Raw genomic sequence first — 18,618 nt, 5'->3', positions numbered from 1 at the left:
GAAATAAAAGTGAGTTTCTTTTGTCTGGTCCCATGCTTGTCAAATATCTCCACTGTTATCGAGGACATTTCAGTATTTTTCCTTTTGTCTTAACCTCAGACGGCCTGTAGAGCTTCTGTTAAGGAGGTTAGTGACAACAAACATAAGCCTGTGGTATTCTTGCACACACAGACTCGTGTTCAGGGATCTGGTAAACAAACACAATACCATGCACCCCTTTGTTGTCTTCTCTTTGAATGTCATTCACACATTCATTGGAAGAAAACATCATGCACTCTATTATGAGGTATGGGATCGTGTATGACGTATTCTGACTCTGGAAGAGTCTCTTGTTTCACAAATCAAAGCATCGCCTCTCATTTCCCAGGTTTGTGAGGTGTCTCTTTTACCCTCCAAAAATGATAAATGACAAAGTTGAATACATCTGCTCTTATTTTTAAGGTTATTATGGCGTAAGTGACGTGTAGTTATGCATATCCCCCTATTATTTACTGTTCTACATGATCAACATTGTCTAAACGGTATTTCATTGGTTTATTTCATTGGTTTGTTAGTGTACCTGCTGTCATGACTGAACCCACATTTCAAAGTTTCTCTTTGATCTCTCCCAGCAGGATGACTCCACTCAGCCAGCGGTGATGCCATGTTGTCAGCCAACATCTATTCCTCTTCTGATGGCGTGCACGGCCAACGTAAAGACGGTGGTGGCCAATCCCATCGTGTACCTGACCAATCTGGCTCACGACATCTTGAAGACCATCAATTCACTCGACTCTCCGCCACATCCGGATGTGGTTAACAATGAGGTGAGGCGGTCTGTCTGTTTGAGCTGGTGGAGAAACTGGGACACCTTTGCAATGTGAATTATCAACAGTAAAATGTTCCACTCAGTACAACTATTTTCAAAAGAAACAAATGTTAGAGATCATATTATCAAAATAATTGTTCGTTTGAAAAAAATGCAGTGAACAAATTTTAAAGTTGTGTATCAATAATTAACAAATGGGTGGTCATGTGGTGTTTCATTTTGATTGTGTTCCTGCACCTGAAACATGTATTTTTTTATTTTTTTTAACTTATTTCAGATCTATGTGATGCACACATTGGCTGCCTCCCTGTCAGCCTGTATATATCAGTGTCTGTGTGATGGACACACCCACAGGTCAGTTTCCCAAGCAGATACATTTTAAGATTTTTAGGTACAGTGTGTAGGATTTGGCCGCATCTAGCGGTGAAGTTGCAGTTTAAAACCATCTGAATCTTCTTCCATGTGCCAAGCATGCAGGAGAACTACGGCGGCCGACGCGACAACGCAAATGGCCGTATCTAAAGGCTGTTTGTAGTTTGTCCCTTCTGGGCTACTGTAGAAACGTGTGTATGTAGGCGTAACTGCTAACGAAACCTTGAGCTTTTGTCAAGCCATCCATTTCTTAGCAATAATTTGGGGCTCTAGGGAAATGAATCTTTGCATATCCCTTTTACCCACGGTTTGAAAAACAATGCTTTCATTCAGCCTGACACAAAAGGATTTGAGTTCAGAGTGGGTATCTACATTGCAGCATCTCCCCGAGCAAGCGTCTTTAATTCTTTATGTGACTTCAAGTGATTCTTATCTTTGATACAACTTTTTCAGTTTTTACACGACTCCATTAACGGCACTAGCCGCCACTGGATTATTCATCTATCAAGAGTGATATAACTTTTCTCAGCATTAACATTTAAAAGACAAAATGCCGGCAACAAAACAAATGGTGTGTGTGTGAGAGAAGGTTTTTAGACTTATTGGAGCAGAATAATAAGATGAGGAGGAAGCGACATGACAACTGGTAGTAACCAAGCACGAGGGTTATGCACACATACCGTACATCTTTAGTCAAACACTACAAATGTAAAGCCAAAGTGGAAAATGCTTTTAAAGAAGCCTCTTTTTTTTCTTGTTATGGAAAATCATCTGAGCACATTTTTACGACGAGGAGCGACATCCGGGTCTGAAAAGTGAAGCTAACGTTCTAATGTACAGCAGGGGGCGACTCCTCTGGTTGCATAAAGAAGTCTGATTGTAGAGACAGCATGGCTGCCTTGTGATTGACAGGTCGCTACCCCGACTCAGGGAGTTTTATGTACTTCGCTCCGCCCTCTCAGGCGACTGGTTGCAAAAAACAAGACAGCAAAAAACAAAATGCTAAACTTGAGGCTTCACACCACCGTGCCTTTGTCCACTTCTCATATACAGTCTATGGCTTTAGGCTGCTTTTACAAAGCGCTGAAGACATGGGAAGAGACAAACGTGTTGAAGTTTGCATAACAAAAATCTGTCTGTTTTGATCTTGTTGAAAATGATTTATGAGAGCTGCAAGGCTTCTGTTTGTCATTCTTATTGTAAATACTTAATCAGATTTTTGGATTTGACAGATGGGTTGGAACATTGCTTAGTTACGACACGTGTGTGCGTCTGTTTTTGTGTCAGTGTGTGTATTTGGCCTACAGCTGTGTGACCTCCTGTCATGGTTCTGCCAGATCGCTTGATGTTGTACAAAATACTTTGTCTTTTTTTAATGCTTGACCCGACCGGGACCTTTAAAGCCACAGTGCTGTGGCCAGATTTGCTTGTAACAATTAAATAATGCGTCAAAAAAAGATTCTTCTTTAAACGAAAAGAGAAAATGCATCAGTCCTTCAGAGCAGGGCTTTTGGCCTCTGTATTTCAAACCTTACACAACTCAAAGCAATGTGATGAAACGAGCACTTTTGTAATTTACTCATCTGCCATTTTCTTAACTCACGCACACACCTATCACATACTGTTGGGAGTGGATCAGCCCAACTAAATTAGCAAGGCTAGTTCTAATTTAACACCGTCTTTGTTATGGTAATTATGATATAACTCTCCTGGTGTGTTGCTGCAGAGGTTTGATATAATTGTGCTTCTGTTTCTTCCTCTTGAGTGTCAGAGAGAGAGTGTGTGTGTGTGTGTGTGTGTGAATTTTCAGATGTAGGTTGCGGGGGTTGAGTGTTGCTGACAGTGTTTGATGCATGTTCTGCTCCTTTCTCTGTGTCATGTGAACTTCAGTTCCATTTAGTCAACTGGCAGGTACAGCCATCCATATGAAGCCTAACTGCTCAAGAGGTTTCTGTACATTTACAGTGTTGTGCGTGTGACATTATGGATTGAATTTGTGTAAGACCACAGTGACGGCCAATCCTCCATCTGAATGATTTTGTCTTTCAATTTTAGAATCCGTTTTGAGCCTTTTACTGGATGTTAAACTTCATAGACTAAACTGTAATCTCGAAGATCTCTTTTTTGTTGTCTTTAGCGACACCTATGGCAATAAGCGGTAAATGCAGAGGTGTTGTTGGATCTCACTTCCCAGAGATCCAAACGGTGTCAATAATTCTCGGGAATGTCGCCAGAGACATCCAAGTTTGTAATACTGCAAATGCACGGGCTTAAATTCGTTGAGATTATTACTTTAATGAACACGAGGTAGGTTGTGGGCCTGAGAGACGGCCCATAAGTATGTTCATATCTTGTAAGAGGTTGGCAGTGGTGCCGCTTACTTAGAAACACCATCACAGAGTTCCTACCAAACTTAAAACATTGAGACATTATATATATATATTCACACCACCTTTCCCTATTTATTCATTTTTATTTCACTTTTCACTGCAGCAGTTCTGGTTTAATATGTGCCCTGGCACTGACTGTGCCTGGTTGCTTTCTTTTGTGTCCCACAGCCATGTGAACCACTTCACAGGAATCGTGTATCAGAGTGTGCTGCTGTCTCAGAAGCAGCCGCTCAGAACTGTCAGCATGGATGAGGCTGTTCAGCCCAACACTTCCCCTGCACAGTGGCCAGGTAAATCAGCCAAACCACACACGTCTTTTGCATGAAGTAAAAGAAACGAAGCGTTCAACAAAGCTGTGTCCTCAATGACGTGTGTGTGTGTGTGTGTGTGTGTGTGTGTACATTTATTTAAAAAAAGGATCAGTAGGAACCTGGTACTTCAAGTGAGTCGAGTTGAGTCAAACATGCATTGGCAATGACTCATCATTTCCTTAAACAGCTGGGCTTTAATACAAATATTTCTCAGAAATCCGGTTTGCTGGAGACTATTTCAGCTCCTGATTAATACACATTTGGTGCTCTAGTGAGTATTCACAGCAGCAGCAGCAGGATGGATGGTGTGTGCGTGTGTGTGTGTGTGTGTGTGTGTGTGTGTGTGTGCGATTGAAAGTAGAGCCCATTATAATGAAGTGGTTTGCCTCCCAGTGCAACAATGTGGCTTTGATGGGTTTTGAGTGGTTATTAGAAATGAATAAGGTGGAAACGTTGCATCAATACAATTGATTACTTATTCAATCTGAATCTGTAAAATATTTTCCATTTGCGGTTTATTGTCCCGCACCTGAAACTATTGGGCTGTATGTACACATATATCATATCTCAACTTATTCAAGAATGCATTTTGCTTTTTGTTTCTTCAAATGCAAACGTGTTCTTGGTATGTTTGTGTGCATTTTTTATTTTATTTTTTTCATCCGGTTTTTTATTAGGTAAGCTGAATATTTTGTTCACTGGGGGGGGGGGATGCATTGTTTTGTATTTTACACATTTTGAAAGCTCTCTTGTCCTCTCCCTTCCCCCGCTGGTCCCTCTTGTTGTCCCTCTCTCCAGGTATCTCCTCTCTGATCCGCCTGTTGAGCTCAGCGGGCGAGGAGAGCCAGCCAGGCTTAACTGTGCTGCTCTGTGAGATCCTGACTGCTGTCTTCCTCAGTCTGTTTGTTCACGGCATGGCCACTCACTCCAGCAACGAGCTGTTTCGCATCGTGGCCCACCCACTGAACAGCAAGCTTTGGATGGCGGTGTTCGGAGGAGGCGCCCGGACCCCTGTCATCGAAAAACCCAGCAGCCCTGCAAGAACACCCCCACCAGGTTGGAAGGGATTAGTGTGGCCCATCTAGTTTCCTTTACTGCCAGTCTGCCTGAGTGGCTGTCTCTCTGTGGGGTTTTCTTTTGGAGGTGACCCAGTAGCTAAATTAAATCAGCTCTGCTAAATTGATTGGGTTCTAGTCTGTAGGGCAGAGTGAAATCCATCAAGTTATTAGTGTAGGAGCCGTTTACCTCACGGCCTGCACTGCTCCCTCATGGTTGGCAGAGGAAACCTGATGTAATGCAACTGTAACATGTGTGTATTTGATAACATCTTGGCATTTTGAACTACAGTTTTCTAAAATATATTTTAAGGAAGCTATTGCAATATTTAAAGCTTGTCGTATGTACTGTATATGATGTGAAAATTTCACGAATGGGTTACGGGTGTGATGGTAGCTGGAACACTTTCTCTCGACACCCCAGCCTCACCAAGCGGCTCAGACAGGAAGTCCAGACGGTTCAGGCTCCGGTCGTCACGCAGTGGATCCAGGGAGGAGTCTGGCATCGAGCGGGAGGGCCCATCCAGTCCCAAGCATGGCTCTGTGGTGGAGCAAGAAGCTGCCTCCATCTTTAAAGAGCGATTTGTCCCTCCAGAGCTCAGCATTTGGGATTACTTTATCGGCAAGGTAATCTGGTGAAACGCTACCCTTGAGTTGATCTGGAGTGTATTCACCTTTCATCTGGATAATGTTTCACATGCAGGGTTCATTAATAGCATCATTATATTTTCATCTCACTACGTTAATCAGCTATATATTCAACCTGTACTGAAGTTGACTGGTAGTGAATGAAAGCATATTTATTTTTCTCTTTAGGTTGTTTTTTTTTTTTGTTCGGCTACAACAGTGTGTCTCTATCTTCATTGTTGTGTCTTTCAGCCTTCGCTGCCACCATCAGAAGACAGAATTGAATATGACTCAGAGGAGAGCCAGGACAGTCAAGAGGAAGATGATTATGATTACGAAGATGTGTTTGACCCCAGCGCTCCGCAAAGAGCGCATTCGAACCACAACTCATACAGGTAACGAGCGACGGCACCGAGTGGATGTTACTGCAGAGTGACTCATCTTCACCTCAATTCATGTTGAGTGAACCCGCGTGTGTTTACAGCCGTTTGTGTCTTTCCATTGATGTATTGTATTCTGTTGCACTGCCTCTAAACTGCTCCACATTCAGTCTCAACACACTTTTAATCCCCTAGTTTTTCGAAAGGAGCTTTGGACCCATTAAAAGTGTTCATGCTCAGAATTGTGAATCTCACTTTGAATGTTTTTGTTCCCTCTCAGTTGGTGTTTGATGCGACTGGCTATGGTTCAGCTTGTGTTGGTCAACCTCAAGTCCTTTTACCCAATGGCAGGATATGATCTGTTAGGTAAACTCTAAAATACTCTGCACACACTGCTCCACACTAGCGTCCGGGATGTAGCCGAGTGCTGCCCTATTTCTCACTGCCTGTCTTCGCTAATCTAATTGTCTTGTTCCGACTTAAAACAGATCTGCCTGTGGGCTCTCCTCTTTGTCACGCTGTGCTGAAGACGCTGCAGCGATGGGAGCAGGTGCTACAGAAAAGGCTGGAGATCTTCGGGGGCCCCCCTTCAAAGTACATCTCCACCCCCCTCCAGGATGAAACGGCCGCACCGGGCCCCGCCCTGCTCAGACACAAGGCCTTGTTTGAACCATCCAACACCCCGTTCAGGTACCACCGTGAGCTGGGGATCAGTGGAACAAGTACAAAAATGAATAAGAGACAGTTTTTAAATGTATTTTTTATTTTAGACATTAGTGCTTTGTGTTGGCAAAGCAACAGACTTATCCTTTATATGGCTTCAAGTCTACAGAGATACCCTTTAGCTTTTAAACATCATGAATAAGTGATGCTGTTCAATTGATTAGGGTTTAGCCTTCCGCACCAGATATATCTGTTTGACGCATTCACACCAGTGAAATGTGTTCGAAATAGTTTCTCAAGATCTCCGTAGATTCAAAGCAGTTTCCCTCAGCTGATGTAACCCCTATTGATTCCCACATGGCCCGTACAGTACGCACTGTAGGGATTTACTGTACGTGCATTTGATGCGTTTTGCCTTCAGCACCAAATATATGGAGTTTTCAGATCGGCACCAGTCACACTGATCCGAAATGATATCTTCCAGCACCGTTTGTTGTGCTCCAGTGAACTGATGCAACTGATGAAATGTGTTTCATTATTTTCAGGTCCAGCCACCATTCTGCACTGCCAGTGAAGCGTCTCTGGCAGTTTCTGGTCAAGCAGGAAGAAGTGCAGGAGACTTTCATCAGAAACATTTTCACCAAGAAACGGGACCCGAATGAGGTACGCCATGTTTACGCCATGTTTACGCCATGTTTACGCCATGTTTACGCCATGTTTACACCATGTTTACGCCATGTTTACGCCATGCCAGCCTTCTGCATGAGCTGTCTCCGTGTTGCACAGCTAGTACATTGTATTAATTGTCACAGAATAACACATTAACTATCTTGCTATGATAAAAATCCACCACAAACTGCATCATTATTGTTTTTACCTCCCTGTTTGGGGCACTTGTGGTTTTTTTCGTTCTGCATGCCAACCCCATGTATTATTACCGCCTCTGGTTGCATGTTGATGCTTTTAATTTGATTCCAATAATTACAACTTGTTTGATTAACAGCACAATAATTCAGTTACTGTGTGTTTGACTGCATGGTTCATTCCTGGTTGTTGTATGTTGTGTGTGTCTTTGTTCCTGTGCTGCTTCCCCAATCATTTAAGTCGGGTGAGGACCAGACTGACAATGTCAAATGTTCAGGGATGGAGGAGGCGGGAAGCAATCAGGTACTGCTGCTTCAGAATAATTGTGACTTTTGTGTCTGTGGCACCAAGTCATTTGATTATATCCTTACTCTCATTAACTTATTCTCTGATCAGATACTGACTTTCATTAATTATGGAAGCTAAATCTGTAATTGATATGTTTACATGCATTCCTGCTCTCTGGCAACTCTAAACAAACTGGTGTGATGCTTTTATTATTAACGACGGCACTTCTGATTCGTCGAGACCCAAGCTTATGCAATATTGTACTTGAAACATCCCATCACCATGTTGTCGTGTGAGAGGCACAAACTGTACCGTTGATTAGGTAGGAGAGCATGCACATCATCTATTCGCCTCCTACACTAGTATAGTAAATGTGGCCCGTCGCATATAATCGAAGAAACATAAAAGTTGTGATCTTGACAGAATTACAATACGCATATTTTGTGGGCCATGAACTCTGACTGTTCCGGTCCGTGTTTGACATTAATCTTGCACTTGGATGTCTAAATATCCATGTGAATGGGAGCCATGAATCTCAAATTGCGCTGTACATCGATGCTTCATAGAGGTTTCTAATCTGCTGGCTCTCTCTGTGCAAGCTGCCATGTTGTAGCTACTCCATTTGGCTCTGTTTTAAGTAACCCGGTCTCTCAGAGGACATGCTATGAAGCTGAATAGCTTCTGATTAATGAGCCACACACTGTCGCAGGGAATCTGCGCCCCACGGGGATTACGTGCTCGGCACAAATGGCAAACTACCATATTTTGATTTCTGCAAGTCAAGTTTTACTTTATTCCATCTGACAGAAAGAGACGTGGTCTTTTCCCCTTGAATAGAAGACTTTAATTCAGTCTCATGCTCAAACTCATTTTGAGTTGCGTCAAAATCTTACATCTCTATACAATATGCATAGCTACAGTGTAGCCTACTCTGCTACCGCGTCGCCCCGGAGGAGCTCTGTGGCACAGTGTGTGCTTGATTGTTGTGCTCATGCTATCCAATGGCACTAACCCAGTTATGTTGGCCGCTGTGGTTCACAGGGTGGCCTGTGGCACCTCACATGTCCTCTCCTATCCGCTAAAGGCAAGACAAACTAACACAGAGTGCACGTACTACAGTGTAGCAACCAAAGAGTCTGTTCAGCTTGAGCTCAACATCACCTCTGTCTTCTACAGCAAATCTTTTGACACCTCATTCATCAACTCCTCTAATGGATCTCGTCAGGTCCTTGGTTCTGTAGCATGAAGGGAAATGTACTGTATCTGATGTTATGGCTGGTTTACCGATGTTTTAAAGTGTCTGTGTGTGTGTGTGTGTGTGTGTGTGTGTAGACTGGGTCAGATCTGAGCTCCCCCGGAGGAAAGGCACGCATCATCCACAAGGAGTCTGACATCATCACGGCCTTTGCCATCAACAAGGTACAACTCTTTTACCCAGATGTCCCTGAACAGCATAATATAAACAAGATCTAATAACACAATATCACAAACTGATGAGCATATTGTGTTTCAAATTAAGAATATAGAGTATATGAAACTATTTTAAAGCTGCTTTTATCAATATTTTTATATTAACAGTGGGTCAAATATCAATTATCGAAGGAGCCACTTGTAACGAACCCACCGAGGGTAATCGCCCCTCTGCCGTCTCTCGCTGAGCTGTAAGGAGCTATTTACTGTCTTAAAGCTCATCGTTTTGGTTTCTCGGACCACAGCTTTACCGCTTCAGTTCAGCGTGACAGCTCTCAACCTCGTTTCTAACGGAGAAGGTCAGCGACTAGCCGAACATAGTGGCGCATTTAGCTGCTCAGGAGTATGTGGAGACCAAAAACAGAGCTAACAGGAGAGTGAATATTGACCGTAACACGAAATAGATGTTAATGTTTGCTGTGATTCTACTTGATGTGTCGAAAGGCATCATTTGCCGACTCAATCTCAAAAGATGATGATATGCGAGTGTTGTGTGAATCGGTTAAAACTGCTGTAAGTAGTTTAAGCCCAGATGTGCGCGGTACCTTTACGTGTGTTACAGATGTGCCGCTAACCAAATACAAAGATGTATGAAACTGAGTTTTTATGAACATTAATGTCAAGTAATTTGCTTCACTTTGACCAACAGATTCAGAGCAGAACATTAAAATTCATAACGAGTATTAAATTCTTTTGGTTATCGTAGCTCCTTTGATGTTGTTGAGCCTGTGTTTGATATACGAAGAGGTTCATTTATTTAAAGGGTAGCAGCGGTGCTGGTGATCAAAGGAAGGTGCACCTCAGGTCATTATTAAAGTTGGATGGGTTTTTTTGTGACCGCGGGCAGAATAGTGGAAAACGTCACATACCGCCTCACTCTATTTTCCTCACCCTTATCCTCTCTGTCACCCGCCTCACCGTTTCCCTCACTTCCTGTCTCCGTTTGCCTCCCAGGCAAACCGTAATTGTTTAGTCATGGCCTCCACCCATGACATTCAGGAGTTGGATGTGTCATCCATCTTGGCCACACAGATCTTGACATGGATCGATGACGATGATGCAGAAGTCAAAAGGTAAGAGCAATCTCTCTCTGTGTGTGTGTGTGTGTGTGTGTGTGTGTGTGTGTGTGTGTGTGTGTGTGTGTCCTCATCACACACCTGTATGAGTTATCATTGTCCTCCCTACATGTTAGTTTCTCTATAAACGCACAGAAAATATTGTCCTACAAACAAAACAATGCTGGCATAATAGTGGTTGAATGTTGCTGTTTCTCTATTTCAGTATTAATCTTACTTTGCTAGTTGAATTATGTGTCTTTCCATTTTAAGGATTATTAATCTTACCTTTCTCAATGAGATATTCAACTGTTAACTGCTGAACATGTGTTTTTGTCGTTGCGTTTTAAGATTATTAGATATTTGAAATACCGTACCTAATTACTATTCCGTCTGCGTAGTGTCGGCGGTGATGACTTCCTGGTGGTCCATGCCCGCGATGACTTCGCCGCCCTCCACGGCACCACACCGTACACTCACAGTAGCCCCGGTACACCCATCAACATGCCGTGGCTGGGCGGAGTGCAGACGGGCCGCGGTGCAGCTGTGGTGAGCTCGAGACCTGGAGCTGAATCTGATTAGATCACCTGAGCCGTTTGTTTGCCCCGCCTGTCTTCTGCTTTGTTGGAATATTTTCATGATGTCTGTTTGATTGAGGAGCCGTGTGAGTTGTACACTTGTATGATACTGAGCTGATGACCATATCCCAAAGCAAGCAGCTTGACACTAAATTTGAATGTGGGCTTATTAATACGGTGTATAATACAACATATTGAAACGGGCCAGTTTGATAGGGGTGATAAGGAATATATAGTAAATGAACAGAGAATGTATTTAACCATTTTGATAAGAGTTTTTGACATTTTCACTATGTTGTGACAACATATATTTATATATATGCGCAGTGACTGTTGCCACGGGTTTCTTCTACTCTTCCCTGCGGTTCTGCTTTGATTGATGTTGTCTGCTGCTCTGGATCTGCCCTTCCTTGTACTCAAAGAAAAATCCTCAAAGCAGTTCAGATGAATTAATAATTCATCTCGGTCTGGACTGAGTTTGCCAAAAGCACCGTGGCTGCTAACATTAGCTTCCCTCGTTGACTTCCAAAGGAACAAAGATGTTGCTGACAGCTCGAGACGCCATGTTTTATGCTCGTCTGCGACGGAGAAGTCGTGTTACTGAGCAGAGGAACCTGGCAGCGGGGAGGGGGAGATTGGTTTTATTCCGGTGGTAGCAGGTTGTCTTTGATTCCACGCTGCTGTGAGTCATGTTTTGTTGGTATTAACCAGCGCGCTCATTGCTCTTGATATGCATACTGGACAATAAGAGCCACTCTGCATCTTAATTCTTTTTCCAACCAGTCAGGCAGAGTGCACAAGGTTGGAGCAGGAACACATTCAGACACGATGATAAATAATAATACTTGGCAGGCTGTTCATGTCTCTGGGCCACCAGTCGTAGTAAAAGACCGGAGTTCTAATATAGTAAGACAATTGATTCTATATGCTGAAAGAGCAACCATCCCTTTATCCGCTACGTTAAATGCAGCATTAAATAAGTACTTTTTACACCTTTTTAAGTGGATTCGAACAGCCGAGTACAGCTGAGCCCCTTTCAGGCACGCACCTTGTTAAGTAAATGTTGTGGCGCTTTTGACATTTACATAAAAGTTAATGACAACCCATTAGTAACACGGCATTAGTTTAACAGATGGACGACTCCAGCAATGGATGTGTTCTATGCGTTTAACTGTCTACGGTGACATGGTTCCCTGAATGTAGCATAATGAAGATCTGCGTTGTTTTCAACTGATGTTCTTCTTCTCCTCTTCACTTTTCTTCTTCTCCTCTTCACTTTTCTTCTTCTCCTCTTCACTTTTCTTCTGCCAGATGATAAAGAGAAACATCAACAATGTGAGGAGAATGACCTCCCATCCCACACTGCCTTACTGTAAGTACCACTCTGTCAGTAGATTAAAGGTGCTATCCAGACATCATGTTCCTCATGTCAAACAAAGAGAACAGCCTTCAGGGGATGATTACATCACCCCGAAAGTTTCTCATATGTAGAAATTCAGAAAGTGGCAAAGTTTTTCTTTATTTTCCTGCACCAGAGTGCTGCTATTGATCTATAGAAGTGAGCCCGATGTTGTATTTTTCAGTCAAACTGCAGAGTGGGGTTTGTGGGTGGAATAATTCCCAGCAGGTCAGAACGGCTGTTGTGTGTGAAATAAACTGTCAGTTATAAAACGTTGGGAACAAAGACATGCAAAGAGCTCACGTTGGGACCAGAATGAGATGCGCTGGGAAATGAGCTAATGGCACGTTCTGTGTTTTTTTTGGGGGGGGGTTTTTCCAGACCTGACAGGAGCTCAGGATGGTAGCGTTAGGATGTTCGAGTGGGGTCACTCCCAGCAGATCATCTGCTTCAGAAGTCCAGGCAATTCCCGAGTAACCAGGATACGATTCAACCACCAGGGGAACAAGGTAATGTAGTGTCTCTCTCTCTCTCGCACACACGCACACACGCACGCGCGCGCACACACACGCGCACTTCTATGTGAACTGTAGAATTGACCGGGCTAAACGGTTAACTTCCACCATCCAGATGTCCTACTATTCTGAGCTTTGCGACGCCAGCCTGTCGGATTCAGTAACGTTCTCCCACTCTGCCGTTCAGGCACAGACCACAGTGGGGAGTTTGGCTTCGGCACATTTAGTTATTCAGCTGAGAGTGATTCAACGGCTCTGCACTCAGGCGCTCGCCTCCAGCTAATAACTTCCTCAGATGGTGCCTCTCCTGTGCCAGAACCATCTTATCTGCCTGTTCTGGCCAAAAAAAGAGTGAAATATGCTTCAAGAGAGGACACGCTTTGGTGTTGGTTACGTAAGTGGCGCTTGAACTCATGAGGCTGTTGACGTGTTTTTTGGAAGATAATTTAGGAGAGAAATCCAAATCACCAGAAGGGAGAGACTGATGTCAATGGGTGCAGCAACACAGAAGGAGCACACGGCAATATGTTTCTGTCTGTCTGCTAAAATGAAGTTAAAAATGGTCCAATCAAAGTCTGATGGCAGCTCTCTGAATGTTTCGTACAGTTTGGTATTGTCGATGCTGACGGAGGTCTGAGTCTGTGGCAGACCAACACAAGTGGGAACGCACCGAAACCGTACCTGGTAAGAACACGTGCTGCCTTTCAGTCTTTTGTTTTGTCCGTGTAGACGTTCTCAGTGTCCTCACGCTTTCTGCCTGTCAGCCTTTATTTTTGTTTACTCCTCTCCTGCGTCTCCATTAGTGTCACCGTTACTATCCGTCTTCTTTGTCTCTCTCTGCCAGACGTTGCACTGCCACAGCAAGACGGCTCACGACTTTGTCTTCGTGGGCTCCTCCTCCCTCATTGCCACTGCAGGTCTTTCAACAGACAACAGGTATGAGAGAGCTGGAAGGACACTCTTGTTCTCCAGTCTTCTTCGGAATCTGTTCCCCCAAATTTAATTCTGTTTCATTAACTTGTAATGAAATGCTGTATTATCTCCGTTCAGCTCCACTGTCCTGTGGCCGACGGGGATAATGACCTGTCCTTTGATTAAGAGATGGACACTGATCATCATTTATTTTTTCACTCCGCAGGAACGTGTGTCTGTGGGACACTCTGGTGACGCCTGCGAACAGCCTTGTTCATGGTAAGATGCAGCACAGGAAGAGCCTGTCGTACTTAAAACGGCTTCTTTTAGGAATCTGCTCAACAATTAGTTGTGTTCAAAGAGTTCAAAACCCAAAGTCCCCTCGGCTTTTGAAATGAATACATTAATCGAGATAACTGGTGTATTAATTGATTATTAAATATAGTACATATTATTTATTTATTTAATATTAAATGCATTTATTTAATATATATTATTCAATTTATTTAATATTTGTTATGTAACATTAGTTGAAGCCCTAAATTTTGCACATGTGCAAAATGTAATAGTTGATGAAATAGCAGATGAATAAGGAAATCTGTGGTGTGAGACATGTCATTTTTATGACCTACGATACGATTGGTTCTCAAACTTTTGGTTTTGATTTTGAACAACTAATTGTTTAGTTAATTAATTCTGACTACAAATAAAAGACGAAAAACTCTTCACTAAACAGTCTTTATTTCCATTCTTAATGTTTCTCTCAATTGTATCGTCTCCTCTGATTCCTCCCCCCCCCCCCCTTACTCGCTCCCCTCTCTCTCTCCTAAGCTTTCTGCTGCCACGAGTCCGGAGCCACCGTGCTCTCGATGGCCTCCAGGCAGCAGCTGCTGATCACAGGTGGGAGGAAGGGCTGGATCAGCGTGCTGGAGCTGGCCCACAGGCACCAGCGTCAGAGCTTCCAGGCCCACGACTCGCCTGTCAAGGCGCTGGCTGTCGACCCGACTGAGGACTGCTTCATCAGCGGATCAGCTGAGGGTAACATTAAGGTATTTTGACCAGTTAATTAAAGCAATTTAATACATTTCTACTGAATACATATGACACGTTGACAGTGAGGGAGTTTCAGTTCTGTTATTTTCATTGAATGTAAGAAAAGTGATTAGCTGATTGCTCTCAAGGTCCGGTTTAAGTGGGTCGACACAGGGAAAGGCAGAGGTCGGCATTTTGACTGAACAGGCAGGAGATGTTCCTGTCTTCAGCCAGTACATTTGCTGGTCCTTTTATCTTTTTTGCCTGAAATAACGATCACACTGTTCCAAGGATGAAGCCACTGCGTCACGCAGACGTGCAGGAAGTGGTGCAGTGCACGTCTGCTGGAAAGAATGACTCATTCCTGCTCAGAAAATCCTCCAAAACCATTAACTGTGTAACATGGCTGAGCTGCAAATTTATAAGCTTTTAAATGGTTGATGAGAAGCCTTGGAAGTGGAAGATTAACTAATATGAAATACTTTATCAAACAATAAAGCTTCCAGGATGGGAATACGAATCCAACAATGCGAGTTGCTTTCCCCATTTCAGTTTTACATAACATGTTATTACATTTTCTGTCAGGTGTTGATATAATGTAGAAATAATGATTCTATATTTCTTTGAATTGTCAATGGGAGTGAAGTTTTACCGATTGCTCGATCACAAGTCTTGAACTTCCACTTTTCCCACTTTCTTTTCTGCCATTTCAACCAACCGATGAGCTGTTTTCGGTCTTTTCACGTGAGGAAAATGACGTCACACGAACGACTGCGGATCGTTAGCAACACAAACATCGTTAAACTTTATAAGAAGAGTGTTTTCTTTTTTTTTTACCGAGAAGAAATGTTTCCTGCATAACCTCAAGGGAACGGTCGCAGACTCCTTGCTAAATATACAGAATATCACCCGCCTGCTTCTTTGAGACGCTGTCAGGCAGCATCTCTGTGCTCACTCTTCTCTTCCTCCCTGTGCTCAGATCTGGAGCCTGGCCACACAGTGTCCGCTCTACAACTTCCCCAACGAACACGCTCGCCAGTCGCTGTTCAGGAACCTCGGCACGGGCGTCATGCAGATCGAGGTCGGGCCGACCAATCACATCTTCTCCTGCGGCGCCGACGGGACCATGAAGATGAGGGTCCTCCCCAACCGCTTCAGTGTCATCAACAACAACCACGGCAACCTCAAGAACGACGTCAAGTTCATCATTTAGAAGGAGAAGGTGGTCAAAGCATTTCGTTAGAATAATGTCAAGTTGCCAGCAACAAAACAAACCTTAATGACAGGAACAGTTGCCGTCATGCCGTGACAGAACAATGGCCGCTAGTGTTAACAGTGTAAATGAAGAATGGATTTACAGACTTGTGAGATCCGGTGAGTGGATTGATCCGATCCGCCGCTCTTTGTGCGGGACATGAACACGAGCCGAACCAACTGCAGGCGCCTGTGCGAGTGTTTTAAACTGTAGTTAAAGTGGGCAAAAGGGTTTCGACCAAGGCTGCCGTCACTCAGAGGAAACCCAACGAGAGACACACAGGCAGCTGCAGATTCTCCCAAACAACCTGCCGCCTCAGTGAGGACCCAACAGCACATGCAGGCTTTTTTCTTTCTTCTTTTTGCACAGGAAGTGAGGTTGTAGAAGGAGCAGGACTGACAAAGAGACTGTGAAGAGTCTAAAGCTGCAGCGTTGTGTCACTATATCGCCTAGTTTATATTCGTAACTCAGTCACGATGGTGGAAGCTGGAGTCACTGCTGCAGCGTTACGGTGATAGAGTACAGTAGACTGTGTATCAATCCAGGACGCTAAGCTAGTTCTTTAGGGGTCTCAGCACACTGCAGTAAGGCCAGCGGGCCTCGTACGAAGCACATCACAAGGATCCCCAGCGTTTGTTTTCAACACAAATGAGCCAGCTTTTGGTTAGAAAAGTAGAGGACGATCAAACCAACACTTTAGGAATTACAGGACGTCAATTTCCCATCGCTATTATCGTTTCACTTTTTAAATTTAGGGCGTTTGGCTTCTCCCGCCTGACTTGAAACGAACACAGGAATCTGAGTTTTATAAATAAGCACTTCTCTCTGAAGCTATGCAAACACACTTTCTGCCGGAGGGATGACGCTAGATGAGACAACAGACGACGTGCGAGAGATTATCGATCTCGTCATCTAGCGTCAACTCCACCAGAAAGAGAATACGCATATTTCCCAAAACGTAGAGAAATGGGACGTTTTCTTTTTTTCACTTCAATGCGACATTTCTCTTACTTCATTTGCACACACACATGACGCTAAGTTATACGTGGTGGGATGTGTATAACTATACGAGGCTGGATAGCAGTCCACGCCTTTGGTATGAAGGTTCATATACATGTACAGTACGATATTAGTTTATCCCGGCCTAGATTAAACCAGTGGTATATATTTATTATTATAAGTGTCCTTAATCTCTGGAAACTACTTCTACCATGCTGGCACAGTACTACTGTACTGTTGGTCCTGATCATATTAGTTAATGAAGTTAAATTAAAGCTACTTTGTGTGTGGGACACCACCAATAATCACTTTCCTGGCTGTTTTATTTCCTTTTTCTTTTTTAAAATGTTGAATATGGAGCTTGAGACCATGCAGCGGGAAGCTTTGCGGTTGACAATGGAAAGGCTTTGAGGTGGGGCACTGAAACGCATTTTAATCAATCTACTATTGTGTTGTTGAAATGTTTTATTCCAGTAACAATGCGCTTCCCTTCCAGTGACTCCCAACACTTTAATTTCCCATATGGACCATGATTGAAAACTGCCTTTTGGAAACAGTATTGTTTGCCTTCATTGTATTAGCCGTCTTTATCTGGCTTGATGTTATTTCACTTTAGCTTAATTATAGGAATTCATTTACCTACGTTTTTTGTTTTTTATCCAAATGCAGCACATTGCCTTCAGTACATGCTTGGGAACCGTGATCTAGGTTTGAGTGTAGTATGACGTCTTCCACATGAGGAAGAGGCTCCTGCAGCCATTTAGTCTGAAGGAATACAACCCGCTCAGCTGTCTCCCCGCAGCGCCTCGTGCTGCTGGAGGGAAACAAATGTACATCCGCTTTGATTTCAGGATAAACTGAGGAAACTCCTTTAGATGAAGCAGATTTATTACACGTATGTACATACAGACCCATAAACTAGGCTTCTCATAACGACGAGTCGTAGATATTACAAAGGCCACTTTCTGAAGAATAGCGTTCTGTACAAATGCAGGTATATTTATGAAACGTGTTCATATTTAGGGTTATAGACAGAGTGAGCAAAAGGCAGATGTAATGTTATTTCCTGCTTTCTCTCTTAATGGGTCACCATTTCGTTCTTTTCTTGTCTTATTTCCTAATGTGGTATTGATCAATAACGTTGCAATGTTCTTGGTTTCCCCACAAATGAAAGTGGTAAATGATGTGTACTCCTGCAGCAACTGGAGATTAAGTACTTTTTATCAAAGCAAAACTATATGTACTCCTACCAAAACTGTAGAATAAAAATATTTTTTATCAAAGCAGGTGCTTTTCATTTTTTCTTCGCCAAAATGCTGCTTTTCATTTACAGTCTTCATGAACAGATCATCTCACTCACTCGGCTTAATCAAAGACGCAAATTAAACTTCTTTCTGTGACTTCTTCCCTTTACCCTCGATCTTGCAAATGTGAATTTGATCAGATAACTAATTTTATAAAGATGGCATGTACGGTAAATCGATGTATTATATACAGAAAATGTACCGGTGTAATAAAAAAAAATGAACATTAGCTCAGATTATTTTTTTTTTTTGTAATTTTGGAAACTGCCGTCGATTATATTAGTGATGAACAAACGTCTCTCACGAGGAGCCACAAAATAAACAATTGCTGACCAAATGAT

At 43.1% G+C, this 18,618-nt stretch overlaps 1 protein-coding gene across 1 annotated transcript in view; it reads left to right on the top strand.

The window, feature by feature from the left end:
* dmxl1 (Dmx like 1) overlaps positions 1–18,250 on the top strand; it is a 47,178-nt gene extending 28,928 nt beyond the window's left edge. The window contains exons 31-50 of the mRNA XM_079269552.1: positions 615–806; positions 1,086–1,162; positions 3,739–3,860; positions 4,680–4,937; positions 5,361–5,563; positions 5,816–5,958; positions 6,224–6,309; positions 6,432–6,633; positions 7,152–7,269; positions 7,711–7,773; positions 9,091–9,177; positions 10,183–10,301; positions 10,685–10,832; positions 12,173–12,233; positions 12,642–12,769; positions 13,382–13,459; positions 13,620–13,711; positions 13,914–13,966; positions 14,519–14,736; positions 15,699–18,250. Of these exons, the coding sequence (XP_079125678.1) occupies positions 615–806; positions 1,086–1,162; positions 3,739–3,860; positions 4,680–4,937; positions 5,361–5,563; positions 5,816–5,958; positions 6,224–6,309; positions 6,432–6,633; positions 7,152–7,269; positions 7,711–7,773; positions 9,091–9,177; positions 10,183–10,301; positions 10,685–10,832; positions 12,173–12,233; positions 12,642–12,769; positions 13,382–13,459; positions 13,620–13,711; positions 13,914–13,966; positions 14,519–14,736; positions 15,699–15,932 (2,682 nt within the window). The 3' untranslated portion in view covers positions 15,933–18,250. The remainder of the gene's footprint in view (positions 1–614; positions 807–1,085; positions 1,163–3,738; positions 3,861–4,679; positions 4,938–5,360; positions 5,564–5,815; positions 5,959–6,223; positions 6,310–6,431; positions 6,634–7,151; positions 7,270–7,710; positions 7,774–9,090; positions 9,178–10,182; positions 10,302–10,684; positions 10,833–12,172; positions 12,234–12,641; positions 12,770–13,381; positions 13,460–13,619; positions 13,712–13,913; positions 13,967–14,518; positions 14,737–15,698) is intronic.
* The last annotated feature ends 368 nt before the right edge of the window (positions 18,251–18,618 follow it).

The sequence above is a fragment of the Melanostigma gelatinosum genome (assembly GCF_949748355.1).
Source record: "Melanostigma gelatinosum genome assembly, chromosome: 6".
NCBI classification, from domain to species: domain Eukaryota; kingdom Metazoa; phylum Chordata; class Actinopteri; order Perciformes; family Zoarcidae; genus Melanostigma; species Melanostigma gelatinosum.
Note: the sequence above shows the minus strand (reverse complement) of the source record. Positions and strands in the feature narration are given on the sequence as shown.